Genomic DNA, 18,654 nt, shown 5'->3' on the forward strand with positions numbered 1-18,654 from the left:
ACTTATGTATTTTCTTTGAGGTTCCATCCTGTAACGTTCAGGAGCATTGTGCATTACTCTTATGTCTCTGTTCCTGTGGCAGGTATTCAATGAGTTAAGAGATTCTAATGTCTAATAGATGGTTTTCAGGAGACAGGTTTGAAGTGGAGGGGGGAAAGCTGGTTTTTAAAGGCTCATGATCTATGCACAAGTGGGAGGGAGAGAATCCAGGCCTGCTTTTCTCTTGGGGCCCAGGACTCGTACTCTGGGGTTCAGGGTTTGATGTAGGGGTGTGTCTTTTGTGATATGTTAGATTTTCTTCCCCCTCATCAGATTTATGGCAACTTTGTATTGCTTCACCATGCTGTGTAATCCTTAACCAATGAGCGCTTATCTTTCTGCTAAAGCACTGTGGGTTATACTGAGAAAAAGCCCATGACTTAAGGCAGTCCGGTTTTTAAGGGGGAGGAGGTGGTACTCTGCCTTCAGCCTTTATTATTTAAAAAAACATTAAGGAGAAATGTCTGTGCTGAGAAAGTTGTGGCTTTTAATGTTCTTTTTTTTCTCCTCATAGAATGTAATTGTTAATGACATGCACCTGAAAAAAACATGTTAACATAAATTATGGCGCTTCTTTCGGACTATATTAATAAATTGACATTTTTCTTGGCTGTTAAAAGGCGTCTTGTCGATTTTCTTGTGTAGTCTTCACTGTGGGTTTGATTTTTCATGTGGACATTAGTTATTAATGCACCTCTAGAGACAAAGAAACCACAGCATTGACACAACCCCCAGAGAAAGCTAGTAACCAGACAGGGACTAACATGCTGACCAGACCGGACACATTGCAAAATACATTTTGAAATCCATGTTATTCAATTATTGCACCCACACTGCTCGTGCACGCCAAAGAGCGTATGCGATGCCATGGGCTAAAATAGAAGTCGTTCCTATTTCTGACACAGATCGCGCTGAAAGTCATCTCATTGGTTTATAGAAGCAGGTACCCATGTGCCATCTCCTCATTGGTTATACCCACGTGGGTGATTGAAAGACGAACTTTGTTGCCGGTTGTCATGGTAATACTATGAAAGTTTAGATGGATCACCATATAAATTCAAAGATGAAAAAGCCTGGAAGGAGGAGATGACTAGAAACGATTCGGTTGGCCGTTTTATGTGTGGATTAATTGTCGGAGTAGAGGACCTTGTGCATGTCAGGTAAAATAACAGGTGGGGGGGGGATTACGGCACATCAACGAGTCGTATAACGTTACCAGTTAATACTATCGCGAATTGGTTAGGTTACTCACGTTAGCTAGCTGTCTGACTTTATTAGCCAGCTAATTTTCAAACAATTAACTCTATTTGATCAGCTAAATTGGATAATGTTGCTCAACATTTATCTGGCTAGCTAACGGAAAATTCGATCCAGCTGCTACAGTACTATAGCAATATATATATATTTCCCCCCCACCTTTATTTAACCAGGTAGGCTAGTTGAGAACAAGTTCTCATTTGCAACTGCGACCTGGCCAAGATAAAGCATAGCAGTGTGTACAGACAACAACACAGAATTACACATGGAGTAAACAATAAACAAGTTAATAACATGGTAGAAAAAAAAGAGAATCTATATACAATGTGTGCAAAAGGCATGAGGTAGGCAATAAATCGAATAATTACAATTTAGCAGATTAACACTGGAGTGATAAATCCTCAGATGATCATGTGCAAGTAGAGATACTGGTGTGCAAAAGAGCAGAAAAGTAAATAAATAAAAACAGTATGGGGGTGAGGTAGGTAAATTGGGTGGGCTATATACCGATGGACTATGTACAGCTGCAGCGATCGGTTAGCTGCTCGGATAGCAGATGTTTAAAGTTGTTGAGGGAGATAAAAGTCTCCAACTTCAGAGGCACATCAACGAGTCGTATAACGTTACCAGTTAATACTATCGCGAATTGGTTAGGTTACTCACGTTAGCTAGCTGTCTGACTTTATTAGCCAGCTAATTTTCAAACAATTAACTCTATTTGATCAGCTAAATTAGATAATGTTGCTCAACATTTATCTGGCTAGCTAACGGAGAATTCGATCCAGCTGCTACAGTACTATAGCAATATATATTTTTTTGTCAGTTTTACTAGGGTAAGTTTGGCGGCGTGAGTGAAGGTTGTTGTGAAATAGAAAGCCGACTCTAGATTTGATTTTGGATTGGAGATGTTTGATATGAGTCTGGAAGGAGAGTTTGCAGTCTAGCCAGACACCTAGGTACTTATAGATGTCCACATATTCTAGGTCGGAACCGTCCAGGGTGGTGATGCTAGTCGGGCGTGCGGGTGCAGGCAGCGAACGGTTAAAAAGCATGCATTTGGTTTTACTAGCGTTTAAGAGCAGTTGGAGGCCACGGAAGGAGTGTTGTATGGCATTGAAGCTCGTTTGGAGGTTAGATAGCACAGTGTCCAAGGAAGGGCCAGAAGTATACAGAATGGTGTCGTCTGCGTAGAGGTGGATCAGGGAATCGCCCGCAGCAAGAGCAACATCATTGATATATACAGAGAAAAGAGTCGGCCCGAGAATTGAACCCTGTGGTACCCCCATAGACTGCCAGAGGACCGGACAACATGCCCTCCGATTTGACACACTGAACTCTGTCTGCAAAGTTGGTGAACCAGGCAAGGCAGTCATCAGAAAAACAGAGGCTACTGAGTCTGCCGATAAGAATATGGTGATTGACAGAGTCGAAAGCCTTGGCCAGGTCGATGAAGACGGCTGCACAGTAATGTCTTTTATCGATGGCGGTTATGATATCGTTTAGTACCTTGAGCGTGGCTGAGGTGCACCCGTGACCGGCTCGGAAACCGGATTGCACAGCGGAGAAGGTACGGTGGGATTCGAGATGGTCAGTGATCTGTTTGTTGACTTGGCTTTCGAAGACCTTAGATAGGCAGGGCAGGATGGATATAGGTCTGTAACAGTTTGGGTCCAGGGTGTCTCCCCCTTTGAAGAGGGGGATGACCGCGGCAGCTTTCCAATCCTTAGGGATATCAGATGATACGAAGGAGAGGTTGAACAGGCTGGTAATAGGGGGTGCGACAATGGCGGCGGACAGTTTCAGAAATAGGGGGTCCAGATTGTCAAGCCCAGCTGATTTGTATGGGTCCAGATTTTGCAGCTCTTTCAGAACATCTGCTATCTGGATTTGGGTAAAGGAGAAGCTGGGGAGGCTTGGGCGAGTAGCGGGGGGGCTGCTGGCCAAGGTTGGAGTAGCCAGGTGGAAGGCATGGCCAGCCGTTGAGAAATGCTTGAAGTTTTCGATTATCACGGATTTATCGGTGGTGACCATGTTACCTAGCCTCAGTGCAGTGGGCAGCTGGGAGGAGGTGCTCTTGTTCTCCATGGACTTTACAGTATCCCAGAACTTTTTGGAGTTAGAGCTACAGGATGCAAATTTCTGCTTGAAGAAGCTGGCCTTTGCTTTCCTGACTGACTGCATGTATTGGTTCCTGACTTACCTGAACAGTTGCATATCACAGGGACTCTTCGATGCTATTGCAGTTCGCCACAGGATGTTTTTGTGCTGGTCGAGGGCAGTCAGGTCTGGAGTGAACCAAGGGCTATATCTGTTCTTAGTTCTGCATTTTTTGAACAGAGCATGCTTGTCTAAGATGGTGAGGAAGTAACTTTTAAAGAATGACCAGGCATCCTCAACTGACGGGATGAGGTCAATATCCTTCCAGGGTACCCGGGCCAGGTCGATTAGAAAGGCCTGCTCGCAGAAGTGTTTGACAGTGATGAGGGGTGATCGTTTGACCGCGGACCCGTAGCGGATACAGGCAATGAGGCAGTGATCGCTGAGATCTTGAAGACAGCAGAGGTGTATTTGGAGGGCAGGTTGGTCAGGATAATGTCTATTAGGGTGCCCATGTTTACGGATTTAGGGTTGTATCTGGTGGGTTCCTTGATGATTTGTGTGAGATTGAGGGCATCTAGCTTAGATTGTAGGACTGCCGGGGTGTTAAGCATATCCCAGTTTAGGTCACCTAAACAATACTTGTTCTACCACACTTTCCCCCTCAACTCAAATGCCAGTTATTTTTCGGTTACAGCTCCGGGAGTAAGTTTCATCACCTTCTCACCCCGTCTCTGTGGTTAGGCCTCTCACCTACCTCTTCGTTATCGTTCAGGGGAGGCGCTGCTGTAACTGGCAAACTTGTCTTTGCACCATACTGCTGTCTCTCCAGAGCGCGCGCTGATTCTGTAACTAGCAAATTGGTTCTCTCTTCAGTCGCGCGCGGCATTCTGTTGTCATGTGAACGATTGGTTGAGCCTTGAATACAGCCAGTGTTGCGCCAAACGCGCATCACTCGTTCGCTTACAGCTAGTTGTGATCCAAACTTTTCTCATCTGAACTACACGATTAACGTATGTCACCTATTTTAGATTCAAAACGGCGAATTTCGCCATAAGGTGACTAGTTGCATCCCTGAAATTGTTTGTTTTGTAAGTCCTGGTATAATGGGATGGCCACGATTGTTGTCTGTTTCCAGCACTGATCCAGCAGAAATATTGAGCCCATCTCCATGATTGGCAATAATAACAGTTCCCTGTGGACTGGACAGTGAGGAAAGGGCATGGATACATGTAAATGTCAAAATACTACACAACACAAGTATTACACTTTCTTGTTTATAAAAAAAATAAAATGGAATACCATTCCTTTAAAAAAAGCAAAGCTACAACATTCAGCTGCCAGCATTTACAGTACAACAAACTAAGTTAGGTGGGCTAAGGTGGATGTTGGTTGTCCAAATTGAAAGTTATGTGAATAAGTTGTAGTTATAGTTCAGACTCCAGTTTATGAATGAATAGTTAAACACAGTGTTGGCGAGATTGGGCCGACCTTGTTCCTCACATCTCCCCAACAGTTTCAGATACTAGCGGTACCCCTTCAGGCCTCTCATAGTGGTTTTCCTGTCGAGACCTCAGAGGAGGGGTGTCATAGGCGGAAGCATCCTTTTCCTCCAGATGAAAGGGGGGCCTCGGGTGGTAAGAGGGGGACACTTTTCCATTCCGGTTGGGGGGCCGCACCCCGACCATCTCCTCGTAGATGGAGACCTGGTGGGGCTGCGGTTTGACACGGTCGCCTCGGGTCTTACCCTGACAACAGAGGACAGAAGCCAATCAGAGAAGGCAGCAGGAGAAAACAACTAGTGAAACTAGTATCTTTCCTGTGTGAATAGTAAGAGGATGGATGCTTTGATTCAAAGTGGCATCCTTCCTCAATTTGATGTGTTTGACAAATCACTGGTACCTAGTCATACCAGTCAGAAATCAGTGTTATGGTACTGCCACATTTGTCACTTGAGGAATACAGTAGCTACCAAATGAGTAAGTATCTAAAAACATTACAATATCATGTCTCCCCAGTCTACAACCATAGAGGTTACAGGTGTGGCTGTAAAAGGTTAGATTGTGGCTTTATAAACTCATAGCGAAGAATGGTTTGTATGAGAATTTTGCAGAATGTGAGGTTGTAATGCTTTTTAAATTGTGACATGATGAAAGCAGCAAAAAACTGGAGTGGCTACCATTTCTATAAATAATATTCTGTGTGTCAATCTTTTTGTTCATAGTAAGTAGGTTACAGTCCTACTCACATAATGAGCCACTCCCAGGGCCATAAGGAAGATGAGTAGCAGCCCCACAGCAGCAGAAAGGGCATAGAGCAGTGGAGCATAACCAGCACAGCTACAAGTAACATCTGGGGAAACAACAATAAAATCCTAAATGTGGTGTCAGACTTAAAAGCCTATCACAGAATGTCAACACACTTCCTGAATTAAAAATACATCGACAACCCTTCATATACTGTGTATGATGAACATTAAATGAATTACTAACATTGTCTGTTTGATAATTGTTACCTGGGTTGCTCATTTGGCTACTAGAGTTAATAAACAATTACAGCGTCATAGAAACAGCTTCCACAGATAAACTGGACATTTTCTGGCATGAATTTAGTTTTAAAGGGATAGTTTGGGATTTTGGCAGATTAACTTGTGGATACCATTTTATGTCTGTGTGCAGTTTGAATCATTGCGCTAACGCTAGCTAGTATTGTCTCGCGAAACTACCTCCAACTTCCCCTTCATACTAGACGCAGACAAAAATATCCATGAGTTTATCTGACTCTGGGGAAGTAGATAAAGACCCACCTTGCACAGACACAAAGTACACGTGTCTCCCTAGCCTGGCACTGTTGTCGGGCCTGCCGGGGAGCAGCAGCTCACAGCTGTAAAAGGCGCTCTCTTCCGGCTGCATCTTTAGCAGGGTGAGGTTGTAGGCCAGGCCGCCCAGCCCCGTGCCCAGGTGAAGCCTCTCTTCTGGGGGGAACGATGCGGAGGAAAAGGGGCGCTTTGAGTGGAACAGCACCTCCACTGGAGCCCGGCCCCACCGCCTCTTCAGGCATACCCCTTCCATGGCCGAGGGAGAACCGTAGGGGGCGAGGCAGGGGAGGACAGCTGACCCCCCGGCGCACGTCTCTATTAGGCCTACATCCATCTTGCTGTCTGGGACATCTTCTCCACATGGGAAACAAACACTATGACTGACTATGAGGATGTGGGAGAGGAGAGTCTACTGCTATAGCCAGGGCTATTCTAAGGAGGAAGCAGTGGCAGGATGCATAACATGAACAGTGCGGCTCAGCTATGGCATCTGGAGTAACTACCAAAAAAGGGGGAAACTGGCAGGCTACTGTGACTGTTTGACACACATCATGATAACAACTCCACTCGCAGCAAGAAACATAAATTAAATCAATGGAGGAATCCATAAAGAATACTCACCAGCATCGACGACGTACAGAAAGAACTCCATCTTGCTTGGAATCTTTTGATCTAAGCTAGAGGCATCGGGGAAGACAAACTCACAGTAGTAGAGGTCTGTGTCTGTTCCCTTCAGCTGGCTGAGGGTCACTTTGATCCGGTGAGTACTCGGGTCTCCCGTGGCATGGATACGCTCTTTGACGTCAGGGTGAAACACAGGGTTTTGTTCAGTAAACATGAACAGGACCTCTCTGTTGGGCTGCAGCCACTTGCGTTTCAGGTAGAACCCAATGGGCTTGGAGGCATTGAACTCAGCGATACAGTAGAACTCTATAGAGTCACCCTGCGTTCTCTCCAGGAATTCCATATCACAGAACACTAGGAGGCAACATATAGGAACGTAATACAACGTTAGCTCCCCGTTTTTATTTTACTTTTATTTAACTAGTCAAGTCCGTTAATTAATAACAAATTCTTATTTACAATGATTGTAGTGACGCCTCTACCACTGAGATGCAGTGCATTAGACCACTGCAACACTCGGGAGCCCCGTTAGTGTCATTTGTTTATGGCTTGTTGGTGATCGTATAAGGGAAGCCGACTGTACTGACAGCATCGTTTGGCTCTCCCTACCCTGGTCAAGAAAGCATCTGCATAATGATCAATGTAGTGATTCTGGAACAGTTGCAGGGCTCTGGTTAGACTAAACCAAACAAGTGCTGTTTTGATAGGCATTAAACTACTCCCTAATAAAGTCATCCAAAGCGTGCAATGGCAGAAGAAAAATGAACACCACAGGTTGGTGGCACCTTAATTGGAGAGGACAGGCTCGTGTTAATGGCTGGAGAGGAATGAGTGGAATGGTATCAAATAAATCAAACCTGTGGTTATGCGTTTGATGCCATTCCATTCACGCCAGCCGTTATGAGCCGTCCTCCCCTCAGCAGCCTCCTGTGGCCAACAGTTCCTAATAAACTAAACCCACACCAAAAGTTACAAAAACACAACTTACCCAGAGTACATGTCATGAGCAGCAGCCAAACACCTGTCAGACGAAAAGTCATAATGATTTCCCTTGTTCTTATATGATGCTATCACACTGAGCAGCATGCAGTGAGCCTCAGACATAAGTGGCGAAGCAAACTAAAATTATTGAGTGTGGTTCACTGACTGGGGGGGGGGGGGTCTCAGCCAGATGAGGGGAAATTGGTGACTAGTTACAGGAACTTCTAATATGCTCCACCCCAAACCTTAACTCTAAAGAGGAAGAGAGGTTTCTAAATTACTCTCTCACTAGTGTCACAGCAAATAGCCACACCCACCATTACTACAAAATATGTATCTGCAAAGATGAGATGGTTCTGCAACTGCAAAATACTGAAGCCAGACAAAGACCTTACACTAAGAGTATAAAATACTGAGTTCTTAGCCATTTGTAAAGCTGCAAAAATCTGTCAATTTCAGCCAAATACTGCTATTAAGAGAATATATTTAGGTATCAACCAAACAACTTCAAAGTAACTAAATGTGTTGAAGGTTTATAAAATGTTATAAAAGTTACAACATACCGCAAGACTAACTATTCAATGTTATAAAAGTTACAACATACCGCAAGACTAACTATTCACTGTAATGTCGTGGGAGATATTGGAAACAGTTATTTGAGGAAGTCAAGTTCACGACCCAACAAGACCATCTAGTGGTCCTCTTACAAAGACGCTTCAGATGTGTCCGGTTCCTGGTATAAAATGGGGTTAACGAGATAGGCTTGGAAAAAAAACACACTGAAAATTGTACAGTATACACATGATTTATTATTATACAGTGAGTGTTTTGATACAAAGCATTTGGATTGTTATATTAGGATACATGTATGCACATCAGAAAGGAGAGAGCTACTGTGATACTGCCTACATGGTCTTGTGAAATATCATGTCCATTTGCTTTATGTGAAATGTATAGTTAATGAACAAACAGGCCAATATTCCCTTTAAAAGGATGTTATAGGATGCATGTTGACAATTATTTATAACTGGAGAGAATTCAATTATAATGGTGAAGCTAATCCTAGTAACAGCTTTATGGAGTATTGTGGAGTAACCGTTTTAAGTATTAATGACAGCAGCATATCCAAGACAGTTTTGAGCATTGTTGCGAAAGTTGGAAGACGAGTTTGGACGCGTGTTGAGGACGACATCTAACAGCCCAAATACTATAATCCATAATTATTAATAATCTATTCATCTGTAAACATAATGATCATAACTTGGGGAAAAAACAAGTTACCGTAATATTGTTTGGTAGTGTTTTCAAATGAACTTGTCAATCATTATTTTATAACTGCCATTGTCGGCAAGTGCCTTCCAAAAGTATTCACCCCCCTTGACTTTTTGTACTTTGTTACAGCCTGAATTTAAAAATGGATTCAATTGAGATTGTGCGATATTGTGCAAGCCAGTGACACAATGTCAAAGTGGAATTGTTTTTTTTGTTTTTTTACTTTATACAAATTAATTAAATGGAAAACTGAAACGTCTTGAATCAAAAAGTATTCAACCCCTTTGTTATGGCAAGCCTAAATAAATGATGGGTAAAAAATTAGCTTAAGTCACAATATAAATTGTATGGACTCACTGTGTGCAATAATAGTGCTTAACATGATTTGAATAACTACCTCATTCATGTACCCCACACATACAGAGAAAAAGGTTCCCGAGCCGAGCAGTGAATTTCAAAACAGATTCAAAGACCAGGGAGGTTTTCAAATGCCTCGCAAAGGGTATCTATTGGTAGGTGGGTAAAATTAAAATCAAAAGCAGACATTGAATATCCCGTTGAGCATATAATTCTTTGGATGGTGTATCAATACACCCAGTCACTACAAAGATACAGGCATCCTTCCTTACTCAGTTGCCGGAGAGGAAACCGTTCAGGGATTTCACCATGAGGCCAATAAAACATTTGAGTTTAAATGGTTGTGATAGAAAACTGATGATTGATCAACATTGTTACTCCATAATACTAACCTAAATGACAGCGTGAAAAGGAAGGCTGTAAAGCATTTTAAAAAATGTGGCAAAGAAATCAAATTTATGTCCTGAATACAAAGCGTTATGTTTGGGGCAAATCCAACAACAAATCCGATAAAAAGTAACAGAATAGAGCTAAGCACATGAAAACACCTAAAGGAAAACCTGGTTCAGTCTGCTTTCCAAGACACTGGGTGACAAATGTACCTTTCAGCAGGACAATAACCTAAAACACAGGTCAAATATACACAGGAGTTGCTTACCAAGAAGACATTGAATGTTCCTGAATGGCCTAGTTAAGAGTTGACTTAAATTGATTTGAAAATCTATGGCAAGACTTGAAAATGGCTGTCTAGCAAATATAATACAATCCAGGTGTGCAAAGCTCAGACTTACCCAGAAAGACTCACAGTTGTAATGGCTTCCAAAGGTGACTAACATATTGACTCAAGGGGTTGAATACTTATGTATCAGATATGCAGTTCATTTTCAAACGTGATTTCACTTTGTCATTATGGGGTATTGTCGGTAGATGGGTGAGAATCTTTTTAATCCATTTTGAATTCAGGCTGTAACAAGCGGTATGAATACTTTCAAAGCTGATGTGAAATCCTACTTACCAAATGAGTGGGATAAAAATGTGTCCAGTTTCCACCGAACAGCCCCCTTCACCACCAGACAGAAAGAGGCAACAATGGCACACCACAGCATTCATTACATTTGTATGCAACCAAATGGTGTAACAAATCTTGAGCAAGTACTTTAGAATAACTCTACAATACATACAAATATTGGAAAAACTCCCAAAATACATTATTTCAGATTCAATAACTAGTTACTACTAAAACGGTACATCCGGTGCAAGATACAGCCACACTATGATAAGGGAATGGGTACTTACAGATATAACTGACCTGTTTCGCAAGAAATCTGTGTTTTAGGCTGAAAAGCAGATAAGGACATTACCATCAAAATAGACATGGGCTTCAAAAAAAAGTATCAAAGTAATGGTTTTTCGATTTGAATATGCTATGCAGTGTTTCCCCTAGTATTTTATTCCAACAGCGGTGGCAAAGTTAGCGTGTGGGGGTAGTGGGCATGGCAAATTTTAGAGGCCCTCCTCTCAGCCACAGAGAAACTGTAGCTGTTCTAAAGCAAGTTTACTGCAATTCTACACATTTTGCCATGAACAATTTACAGGTTTAAAGCTAATTTCCTGCAATTCTACACATTTTGCCAGGGCTTATGCATTGTTCTTAATTTATCTAAACGACTCAAACACAAAATCAAAGGGGGACCTATGTCATGACATTTAGGAATTTTAGATACTGTCTCAATTTTATTTTGGCAATTTTTAATTCAAAAATATATTGCTCCATTATCGTTTCTATATTCCTGGTTTTAGTCATTAAAATATTTTTTTTTGCAGTGGTGGCCATGGTTTAGCAGCGGCATTGTGCTGCTGCTAAATGCATATAGGGGAAACACTGATGCACCATAGTGAACTAACACCAAATAAGGCCCTCTGACTTGAAAAGCTAGACAACCGGAGGACATGAGTAGGTGGTTCAGGAAAAATACACCTGACATCAAGTAAACTGTATATTTATCATCAACTACTCACAGACAAACACACACACAGTATAGAGCACTTGCATGCAACTGTTAGTGAACCTAAGGTGAGGAAGATAAACTGATTCAGGGTGCAGGTTTAAATGATTGGATTCCTATTAAAGAAGGTCTAGGCTATAAACTTATCTGCATCAAGACAATTTGTATATTAAAACATGTTTTAAAAATACCAGAGACCTAGAAAGTTGACATCCTATTATTTGAGCAATATTTCATAAATACAACATTTATGTACAAACCTTCATGATGAAGGTACTAACCTCCATGGTACAAACCTTCATGAAGCCTCATCCCCATCCACGGGTCAGGAAGAAAACAGTGTTGGATTTTAAGTGAGTTTTATTACAACAGATTGTTTAAAACAGTACAGAGAATAAATTCACACAAGTTACCCTTTTGATCATGGAATAAACCTGAAATAAGAATGAAGCTAGAGACTGATAGATAATAATAATCCATAGATCTGGTGGTAAACTCCTAAACAGTTGGAATCATCATCATAAAGGAGGACCCTCACCAACCATACGGTTGGGGACAGGGTGTCCAACAACACACAAAGTGTGCTGTGAGGGCCTCGTCACCGACTTACTCTACACAACAGAAAATCATATATTTACAGGAAACTTGCCTTTTTGTAAGGGGGGGGCGGTACGATCATGTTACTCCAGCAGCGAGCAGTCAAAACAATATGAACCATATTTAACACACTTCACTTCTACAAACCTGAGTGAAACATGAGAAGAGAAACACCATACATGTATCAAATCTGCACAATGACAATGTTGCCTTTATCATCAAGTTGGTGTGTTTTGTTTTTTCTATGTTTTTCCCCCATTAAAGATGTCATGTTAAATGTCCGTGTGCTGCGTATATATTTTTTTTTTCATCAATACTTTTCTTCACCATCACTGGTTGGTCTTACTGCTCATTGGCTTGGGCTAGTTTTAAAAACCACAAGGTGAGAAAAGGTTTAACCGCCAAACCTAGTGAGGGGCCAGGTCGTTGCGACTTCTTCAGTATCGTCCTGCAGGAGACATGACGGGGGGCCTCATGCCCATGGGAGGCCCTCCTTGGTATCCCATCGGAGGGCCCTGCCCATACGGAGGCATCCCGCCCTGCATGTAGCCAGGCATGCCCTGGGGGGGACCACCATACTGACCTGGAGGGAGGAGGAAGTCTTTTGAAACATCACACTCACAATGCAAGTGGCAAAAGCAAAAAAAGAAACATGTTTTGACTGGTATGATACTTGGGTCTTTCGTGTCATCAAAGACTAAAAGTTTCTGGTCTAGTGATGCCATAACGTCTCTTACCGTGCATGGGGTGCCTCATGCCAGGCTGCTGGGGGGGCATGCCCTGCTGTGGGGGCATCATGCCACCCACGGCCGCCACAGGAGGGGCAGACATGTGGACCTGCCCCTGCCTGGGCACGTTACGCTGGTACCGGGGCAACTGAGCCCGTCGCTCCTCCTGTTGCCAGGTAGACAAACACAGAGAGGATTCTTAGACAGGACGCAACACTAGCCTATCCCTTTCAGTGCAATGGCAAGGACAAATCACACAACTCAATTATAATTAGATTTAACTAATTTGCTTTAAACAAATATTACAAGTATCAAAACAGTAATGTGACAGATAAATGTACTTTATCTCATTCATTACTTACTGTGAAAGGGCAAAATGCAAAGCAGGAGCAACTTACCAGTGAGATATCCTCATCAGGGTGGATCAACTTACTGGTTGCACTCATGGTGGTGAGGGTGGCTGGCTTACTGGTCACTGTGGCAGGGGGCTTGGCTACAGTGTTACTAGGGGGGTTAGAGGAGGAGGCAGAGGACTGGGTGTAGGCAGGGAATGTTGCTTTGGGAGGGTCAGAGGAGGTGGAGGGCGCGCTGTGGGGCACAGCTCCAGAGGCACTCTGCTGGGCCTGGGAGACAGGAAGGAAGAGGCACCGTCAGATGGGTGAGCGACTCATCATAATCACACACAGATTACAATGCTCTCCTCATAGGGATCAGTCATTTAGACATTTGACCTATTGATTCCTTAGAAGTGCTTTCTAAACAGAATTTGTCCCATGATTTTTGATCACAAGTGATTGGTTGATTCCTCAGATTTTTATAAGCAGAGTGCACTGTACATCAAATTAACGCTGAACCAATTAGCACTTGAAATGACTGGAAAATATCAGGATTCCACAGGTGGTTATATTCATATAAAATTGCAGTTTGAAAAAGCGATTGAAACGTCAGTTCAGCTGAAACACTCAAGAAAAACTTGTCATATCACACATTGCTGATGAGCATTGCATTGTGCAAAATACCATCTGAGGAAATCATGCTAACAAGTCAGGGAAAGGGAAAAATTACTAAAATGCAAGCTGTGCCTAAACAAAATACATATTTAAATCACCAATCGAGTGCTTAGAAAACTAAGGCAGGCCACACACAGGCATGCAGAAAGTCCTCCTAAGGGAAAGCCGACCGGCAGCTCATCCTTTTGGTGGAGCGATTCATAAAAATGCATAAGGAATGACAAAAAGCCTGCTGAATATGTTAACTTATGTGTATGTCAGAACACAGATTTTGTAGCATTCCCAACCAAATTAAGCGGATATGCTGCATGCCACAAGCATCTATGGGACATGGAAGTGAAAGAGTCCTGCCTACTTGTGGAGTGTTAGAGAACAGAGGCTTAGAGGCAGCAGACTGAGAGTCTGCAGTGCTACTGGGAGAGGATGTGATGGTGTTTGGAACATGAGAGCCCATCTGCAGCATAAAGAAGAGAGGTAGAGTGTGAACAACACTAGCAGAACCTAGAGTGAATACCAGCAGCTCTAGAGAGGAAATCGAGGAGAGGGCAGTTTGATAATGAGCTATAGTTGACTATTGTTCCTTACTATGGACGCATTACCGATACAACTTTGCTATTGCTGCGCCCTATTAGGCTTGGACGGTATACCATATACCGGGGTATTTGGAAATAGCCACAGGATGTACCGTTCAATACCGTTGAAACTATTTCTTTTGAGATTGCATAAATGTTAATATTTGTTCCTACATTTCAAGTAAATACCGGCAGTCAAATTGTGCAATATGTTATTACCGCTAGTACCCAGTCACATGGTGTTTGTTTACAAGCACACAATAACAAGACCAGAGCCTTGTGAGTCACTCATTGTTGTGCAGAACGCGCCAGGTGATCAGGTTACAGTATGGAATTCACAACTAAATGTTCACCAGCTAGATGTTTTATAACTTTTAAGTAAAAAGTCTATAAAATGTGCTAAATGCTCTGCAGCTGTACGTTTGGTTTGCTAATTTAGTAGCTAGTTAGCTATCTAGCTAAGTGGTTAGCTTCTTACAAAATTAATTATATTGCAGGTAACAGCAGAAACCCCCCCCTGGATCAAAAGCCTTGCCGTCTCATAATTGTGTTGTGCGTGCAGCAAACTGTAGCATTTCGAAGTTACTTTTATAACTTTGTGAGCTGGGATGTCTGTCCTTAAAACAGTTTAGGTCAAAGGCTGTCTAAATGTTCGATATGCTCTTTAGCATTTAGTTAGCATTCTATGGGATTTTACATGTACTTGTTAGCATTGCTAATCTTTGGATTACAAAAGCTCAGCAGGGGTTTGAAAATAGTGCCCCTTGTGTTCAGTGCCGGTATTACCGAATATATCGATATGGCACAAGGTCTGTATGCCAATCTGGATACCGCCCAAGCCTACTCCCCATCATTAATGATGATACTCTGATAGTATGCATGTGCCTGAGATGAGCACACCAGTACAACCATCTTACTACAGAGGAAATCCTCTTGGTGAATTATTCAATGGACACCATTTAAAATGAAGGTAAACCAATGAGTCAGATATGACAAGCTACAGCTCCATCCCACCTCGCCTCTAGGCAAGGTGACCCACCTGTACTGCGCTGGGGAACAGGGGCTTGCTGACGGCAGCAGGGGCTGCTGCGGCGGGCCGGGGCATCCCTGCCGGGGTGGGGGGCTGGGCCATGTGGGGCATACCAGGACGGTGACCCATGTGTGGTGGCATTCCTGAAGACAAGACATCAGGTCTCAATATCAAATCACAGTTCTTTCTCAAGAAGTTAGGGGAGCAGATGGTTTCTAGGTCATGATAGAATGGAGAGTGAACATGATTTTGTGCTACTAGAGCTAGGACGATAAACCGAAAATGATCGACATCCACCACTTATCGTGGGCATTTTGCTGATATCGTTCATTACAATAAATAACCTATAGGGCCTTACTAAAGAAATGTGACGTTTCAGCAAAATATTTTGTTTCATATAGGTGATTGATAACCGAACAATCGATAGCTACAACATTCAAAGTAGTAGTATTTTTTAAGGGTAATATTAAAACAACTATGGTGCACATTCATGTTTCAAGCTTATCGTTAAATAAGAGTTTTGCCATGTCGCCAGCTCTATGCACTATTCTAGTCTTGTGAAATTGTCAACTCGCTCACTCACAAGCCTCATATAGGAGAATAGTCCTAGATGAGAGGTGAGAAGGCCACGGTGCTGTATCCCCTGTCAATGCCAGACCACCCCACTGAGTGACTGGAGTAAGGGAGGGGAAGAGGAGTACCTCCTAGGACAGTGCTTACCTGGCGGCATACCGGGCATCCCTTGCATCATTGGAGGCATCATCCCTCCCATCGCGTGCATCATGCTGTACGGAGATCAAACCAACAGGTGTGAGTTACAATCTGAATGATCAAATCCAACTGTCTGAAGCTTTAATAATAAGGCAGATTCTGCAACAATGGACCAGTTCGGGGCGACATTTAACTCCTGCAAAGAGTGAGCAAACGCACCATGGCTAAGTGTGTCATTGAGAGAGGAAAATGTCACCCACTGATTAGTATGAGTTAGTACTCACCCTGGTGGCATTCCGTGCATACCAGGGGGCATCCCATGCATCATGGGCGGGACACCATGACCTGGCATCATAGGGGGCATTCCTGCATTGGGGAGAATAGGGAAAGAAATAGATTTTAAACACACCAGGTATAGTTTATCAGCCATTATATGGTGATGAAGGGAATGTATTTTTTCCAGTTTGTGATTTGTTCAGAATGGGCATGATTCATTCACAATTCAGAGCAGTTGAACATTTTTGCCAATCATCATTACTTGATGCAAATGTCTTACGGGCAGAACAGAGCAATCGTATGGCCATTCAGCCCATGTTCTACCTGAGTAAGCTCCTGGTGGCATGCCTGGAGCCCTGGCCCCGGGGAGGATGCTGGGCTGGGCCATGGGAGGGACGTAGCTAGCCTGGGGCTGGGCAGCAGGCATCTGCTGCTGAACGAACGAAGGGCCTGGAGCATCATCATCGTCGTCATCCTCGTCAGAGTCGTCCTGATTCTGCTTCTTCTTCTGGCTCTCTGAACACAAGGGGGTATTTTAGCCACACAATATTTCTTTAAGATGATTTGTTCTGGCTGTAGACTTCTATGGTCTAACCCCCACATTTCTCAGTACAAATGCAAGAAATGTTAACACTAACTAACCCTGCTTTTGTTCCAATGTCCGTCTCCTCTCCTGCATATCCTTCTCTGGAATTCCTTCCATGCCATAGATTTCCAATTCTATGTCTACCCTTCCAGGTATAGCGTTGGGGACCCCGTCGATGGTCTCTTTGTGAACCTGAAAGACACACGACCCACACCACCAATGATTCATATCACAAATAAAAGGTATGACAACACAGATGAATGAATAACCAACATGTTGTTAATGTGAATACCAACCTGCATACAGTGAATTGCCAGCCCTGGACCAGTGTACAACTTCTTGTGACATATATGGCACTTAAAATGTTTGGCCTTTTGATGTTGGATGAGGATCTTTTCATCATCGAAATCTCGATTACAATACCTTCAAGTTGTGAATTAAGGAAATGTCATAGAGTATAAACTAACGTTAGCAAACTAGCTAACGTTAGTTGGTTGGTTTCAGTTAATTCAATCGATGGTGCCTGCTCCCTGCTATTGACGTTACTCCTTTATTTGAACGTAAGGTATAGTTACTCTTTGAGCACAACTTCTGACCACCATCTGTGACAGACAAAGTATGCCGAGTAAGCGTCAAACTGGGTAGTTGTAGATAGCTACATAATGAATACAATAAGTTACTTTGCTAACTAATAAATCCGCTAACGTTAGCTAGTTAGCGAACATAGCTAGATTTCCGGTAAAAATGTTCGTCAATATACACCATTTAGGTTAACTTTGTTGAGATAAAACTAAAAGAAAGTGTTGTAAAATTAAATTGCCACAACAATATTAAAAAACATACGACAAAGTATCAAAAGTCCGAACAGGTCTTGTGAGGCCTACATTATCTTAGTAGCTACCTTGCTAAGCATTCGAGCCCTCACTTTCCTTTCATGATTTGCGTTTGGTCTATTCCCCAAACCAAAGGATACCAGCACCATGGCTTCATCTGCTTCTTCTTCTTTCTCCCCATCTTTCAGATAGTACTTGGAAAGCTACCGTATAATAACAAACACTGAAATCCGTTTTTATTATGTCATAAACATTAGCGACATGCTGTATGACAACGCCGAAAATGGCGCTTCTTCAAGTGGAGGAAGTGGATTATGATTGCACCCACAATGCTGTGCTGTTGGAACACGTGCACAATTCCCTAAACAAAGTGATTAAAATACGTATTTCCAGCATTTTGACGAAGTTGTACCTTTTGGGGGATTTGCTCCGATATAATCGGAATTTAATAATCATACCAAAATATTATATTTTTTAATGTTTTTCTGCTCGCGTCATTTCAATGTATTCTGTGCTGGTGTAATAACTGTAATGTCCACATGGGCGCGACATTGCACCATACTATTGTGTGGTGATGAATGCGTCAATGCTGAAATCAATTCAAATGTAGATCTATATAGTCATTGACTGAGACCTGCTGACTGATGTCGTGACTTGAATAAATACGAACATATTGAGTTTGAGTTGCGGGCCTATCCCTCCTTATAATAGAACAACAACAACAACAACAATTAAGCAATAAGACATGGGGGGTGTGGTATATGGCCAATAAACCAGCGCTAAGGACTTTTCTTACGCGGAGTGCCTGATACAGCCGATTAGGTGTGGTTTGTTGGCCTTATATAGCCCAACCCCCCGAT

The 18,654-nt window shown here is 42.7% G+C and overlaps 2 protein-coding genes and 1 non-coding gene across 4 annotated transcripts; all 3 read right to left on the bottom strand.

Annotated features, from left to right (window-relative positions):
- Positions 1 to 4,656: 4,656 nt before the first annotated feature.
- Positions 4,657 to 11,741, bottom strand: LOC129839114 (uncharacterized). The gene is made up of 8 exons (XM_055906382.1): positions 11,733 to 11,741; positions 10,755 to 10,782; positions 10,461 to 10,506; positions 7,824 to 7,856; positions 6,833 to 7,189; positions 6,200 to 6,565; positions 5,642 to 5,745; positions 4,657 to 5,141 (listed from the first exon to the last, which is right to left on the bottom strand). The coding sequence occupies exons 4-8, from the start codon at positions 7,837 to 7,839 to the stop codon at positions 4,893 to 4,895; spliced, it is 1,092 nt and encodes a 363-aa protein (XP_055762357.1). The 5' UTR covers positions 7,840 to 7,856; positions 10,461 to 10,506; positions 10,755 to 10,782; positions 11,733 to 11,741; the 3' UTR covers positions 4,657 to 4,892.
- A 52-nt stretch (positions 11,742 to 11,793) lies between these two features.
- On the bottom strand, positions 11,794 to 18,118 carry LOC129839113 (BUB3-interacting and GLEBS motif-containing protein ZNF207-like). Of its 2 annotated transcripts, XM_055906380.1 has the most exons (11): positions 17,935 to 18,118; positions 17,258 to 17,384; positions 17,018 to 17,153; positions 16,700 to 16,891; positions 16,384 to 16,465; positions 16,109 to 16,173; positions 15,398 to 15,531; positions 14,142 to 14,240; positions 13,175 to 13,399; positions 12,786 to 12,942; positions 11,794 to 12,631 (listed from the first exon to the last, which is right to left on the bottom strand). In XM_055906380.1, the coding sequence occupies exons 1-11, from the start codon at positions 17,973 to 17,975 to the stop codon at positions 12,486 to 12,488; spliced, it is 1,404 nt and encodes a 467-aa protein (XP_055762355.1). In that variant the 5' UTR covers positions 17,976 to 18,118; the 3' UTR covers positions 11,794 to 12,485. The 2 variants fall into 2 exon arrangements, with proteins under 2 accessions (XP_055762355.1, XP_055762356.1); XM_055906381.1 differs by lacking the exon at positions 14,142 to 14,240 and having other exon boundaries at positions 17,935 to 18,117.
- On the bottom strand, positions 15,951 to 16,081 carry LOC129840046 (small nucleolar RNA SNORA49). The gene has a single exon (XR_008757164.1). It is a non-coding gene; the product is annotated as a small nucleolar RNA SNORA49 (small nucleolar RNA).
- Positions 18,119 to 18,654: the final 536 nt, after the last annotated feature.

The sequence above is a fragment of the Salvelinus fontinalis genome, chromosome 40 (genome assembly GCF_029448725.1).
Source record: "Salvelinus fontinalis isolate EN_2023a chromosome 40, ASM2944872v1, whole genome shotgun sequence".
In the NCBI taxonomy this organism is placed as follows: domain Eukaryota; kingdom Metazoa; phylum Chordata; class Actinopteri; order Salmoniformes; family Salmonidae; genus Salvelinus; species Salvelinus fontinalis.

What these genes read in the sequence shown, in the direction of transcription:
- LOC129839114 (XM_055906382.1), bottom strand. An exon ending in TCTGTACGTCGTCGATGCTG is followed by an intron (nt 6,566 to 6,832) that starts GTGAGTATTCTT and finishes TCCCATGTGGAG; the next exon opens with AAGATGTCCCAGACAGCAAG. An exon ending in GTACTTTGTGTCTGTGCAAG is followed by an intron (nt 5,746 to 6,199) that starts GTGGGTCTTTAT and finishes TTGTTTCCCCAG; the next exon opens with ATGTTACTTGTAGCTGTGCT.
- LOC129839113 (XM_055906380.1), bottom strand. Translation starts at nt 17,975, where the DNA reads ATGGGGAGAAAGAAGAAGAAGCAGATGAAGCCATGGTGCTG. An exon ending in GATGCCCGGTATGCCGCCAG is followed by an intron (nt 15,532 to 16,108) that starts GTAAGCACTGTC and finishes TCTTGTCTTCAG; the next exon opens with GAATGCCACCACACATGGGT. An exon ending in CATGAGGCACCCCATGCACG is followed by an intron (nt 12,632 to 12,785) that starts GTAAGAGACGTT and finishes TCCTCCCTCCAG; the next exon opens with GTCAGTATGGTGGTCCCCCC.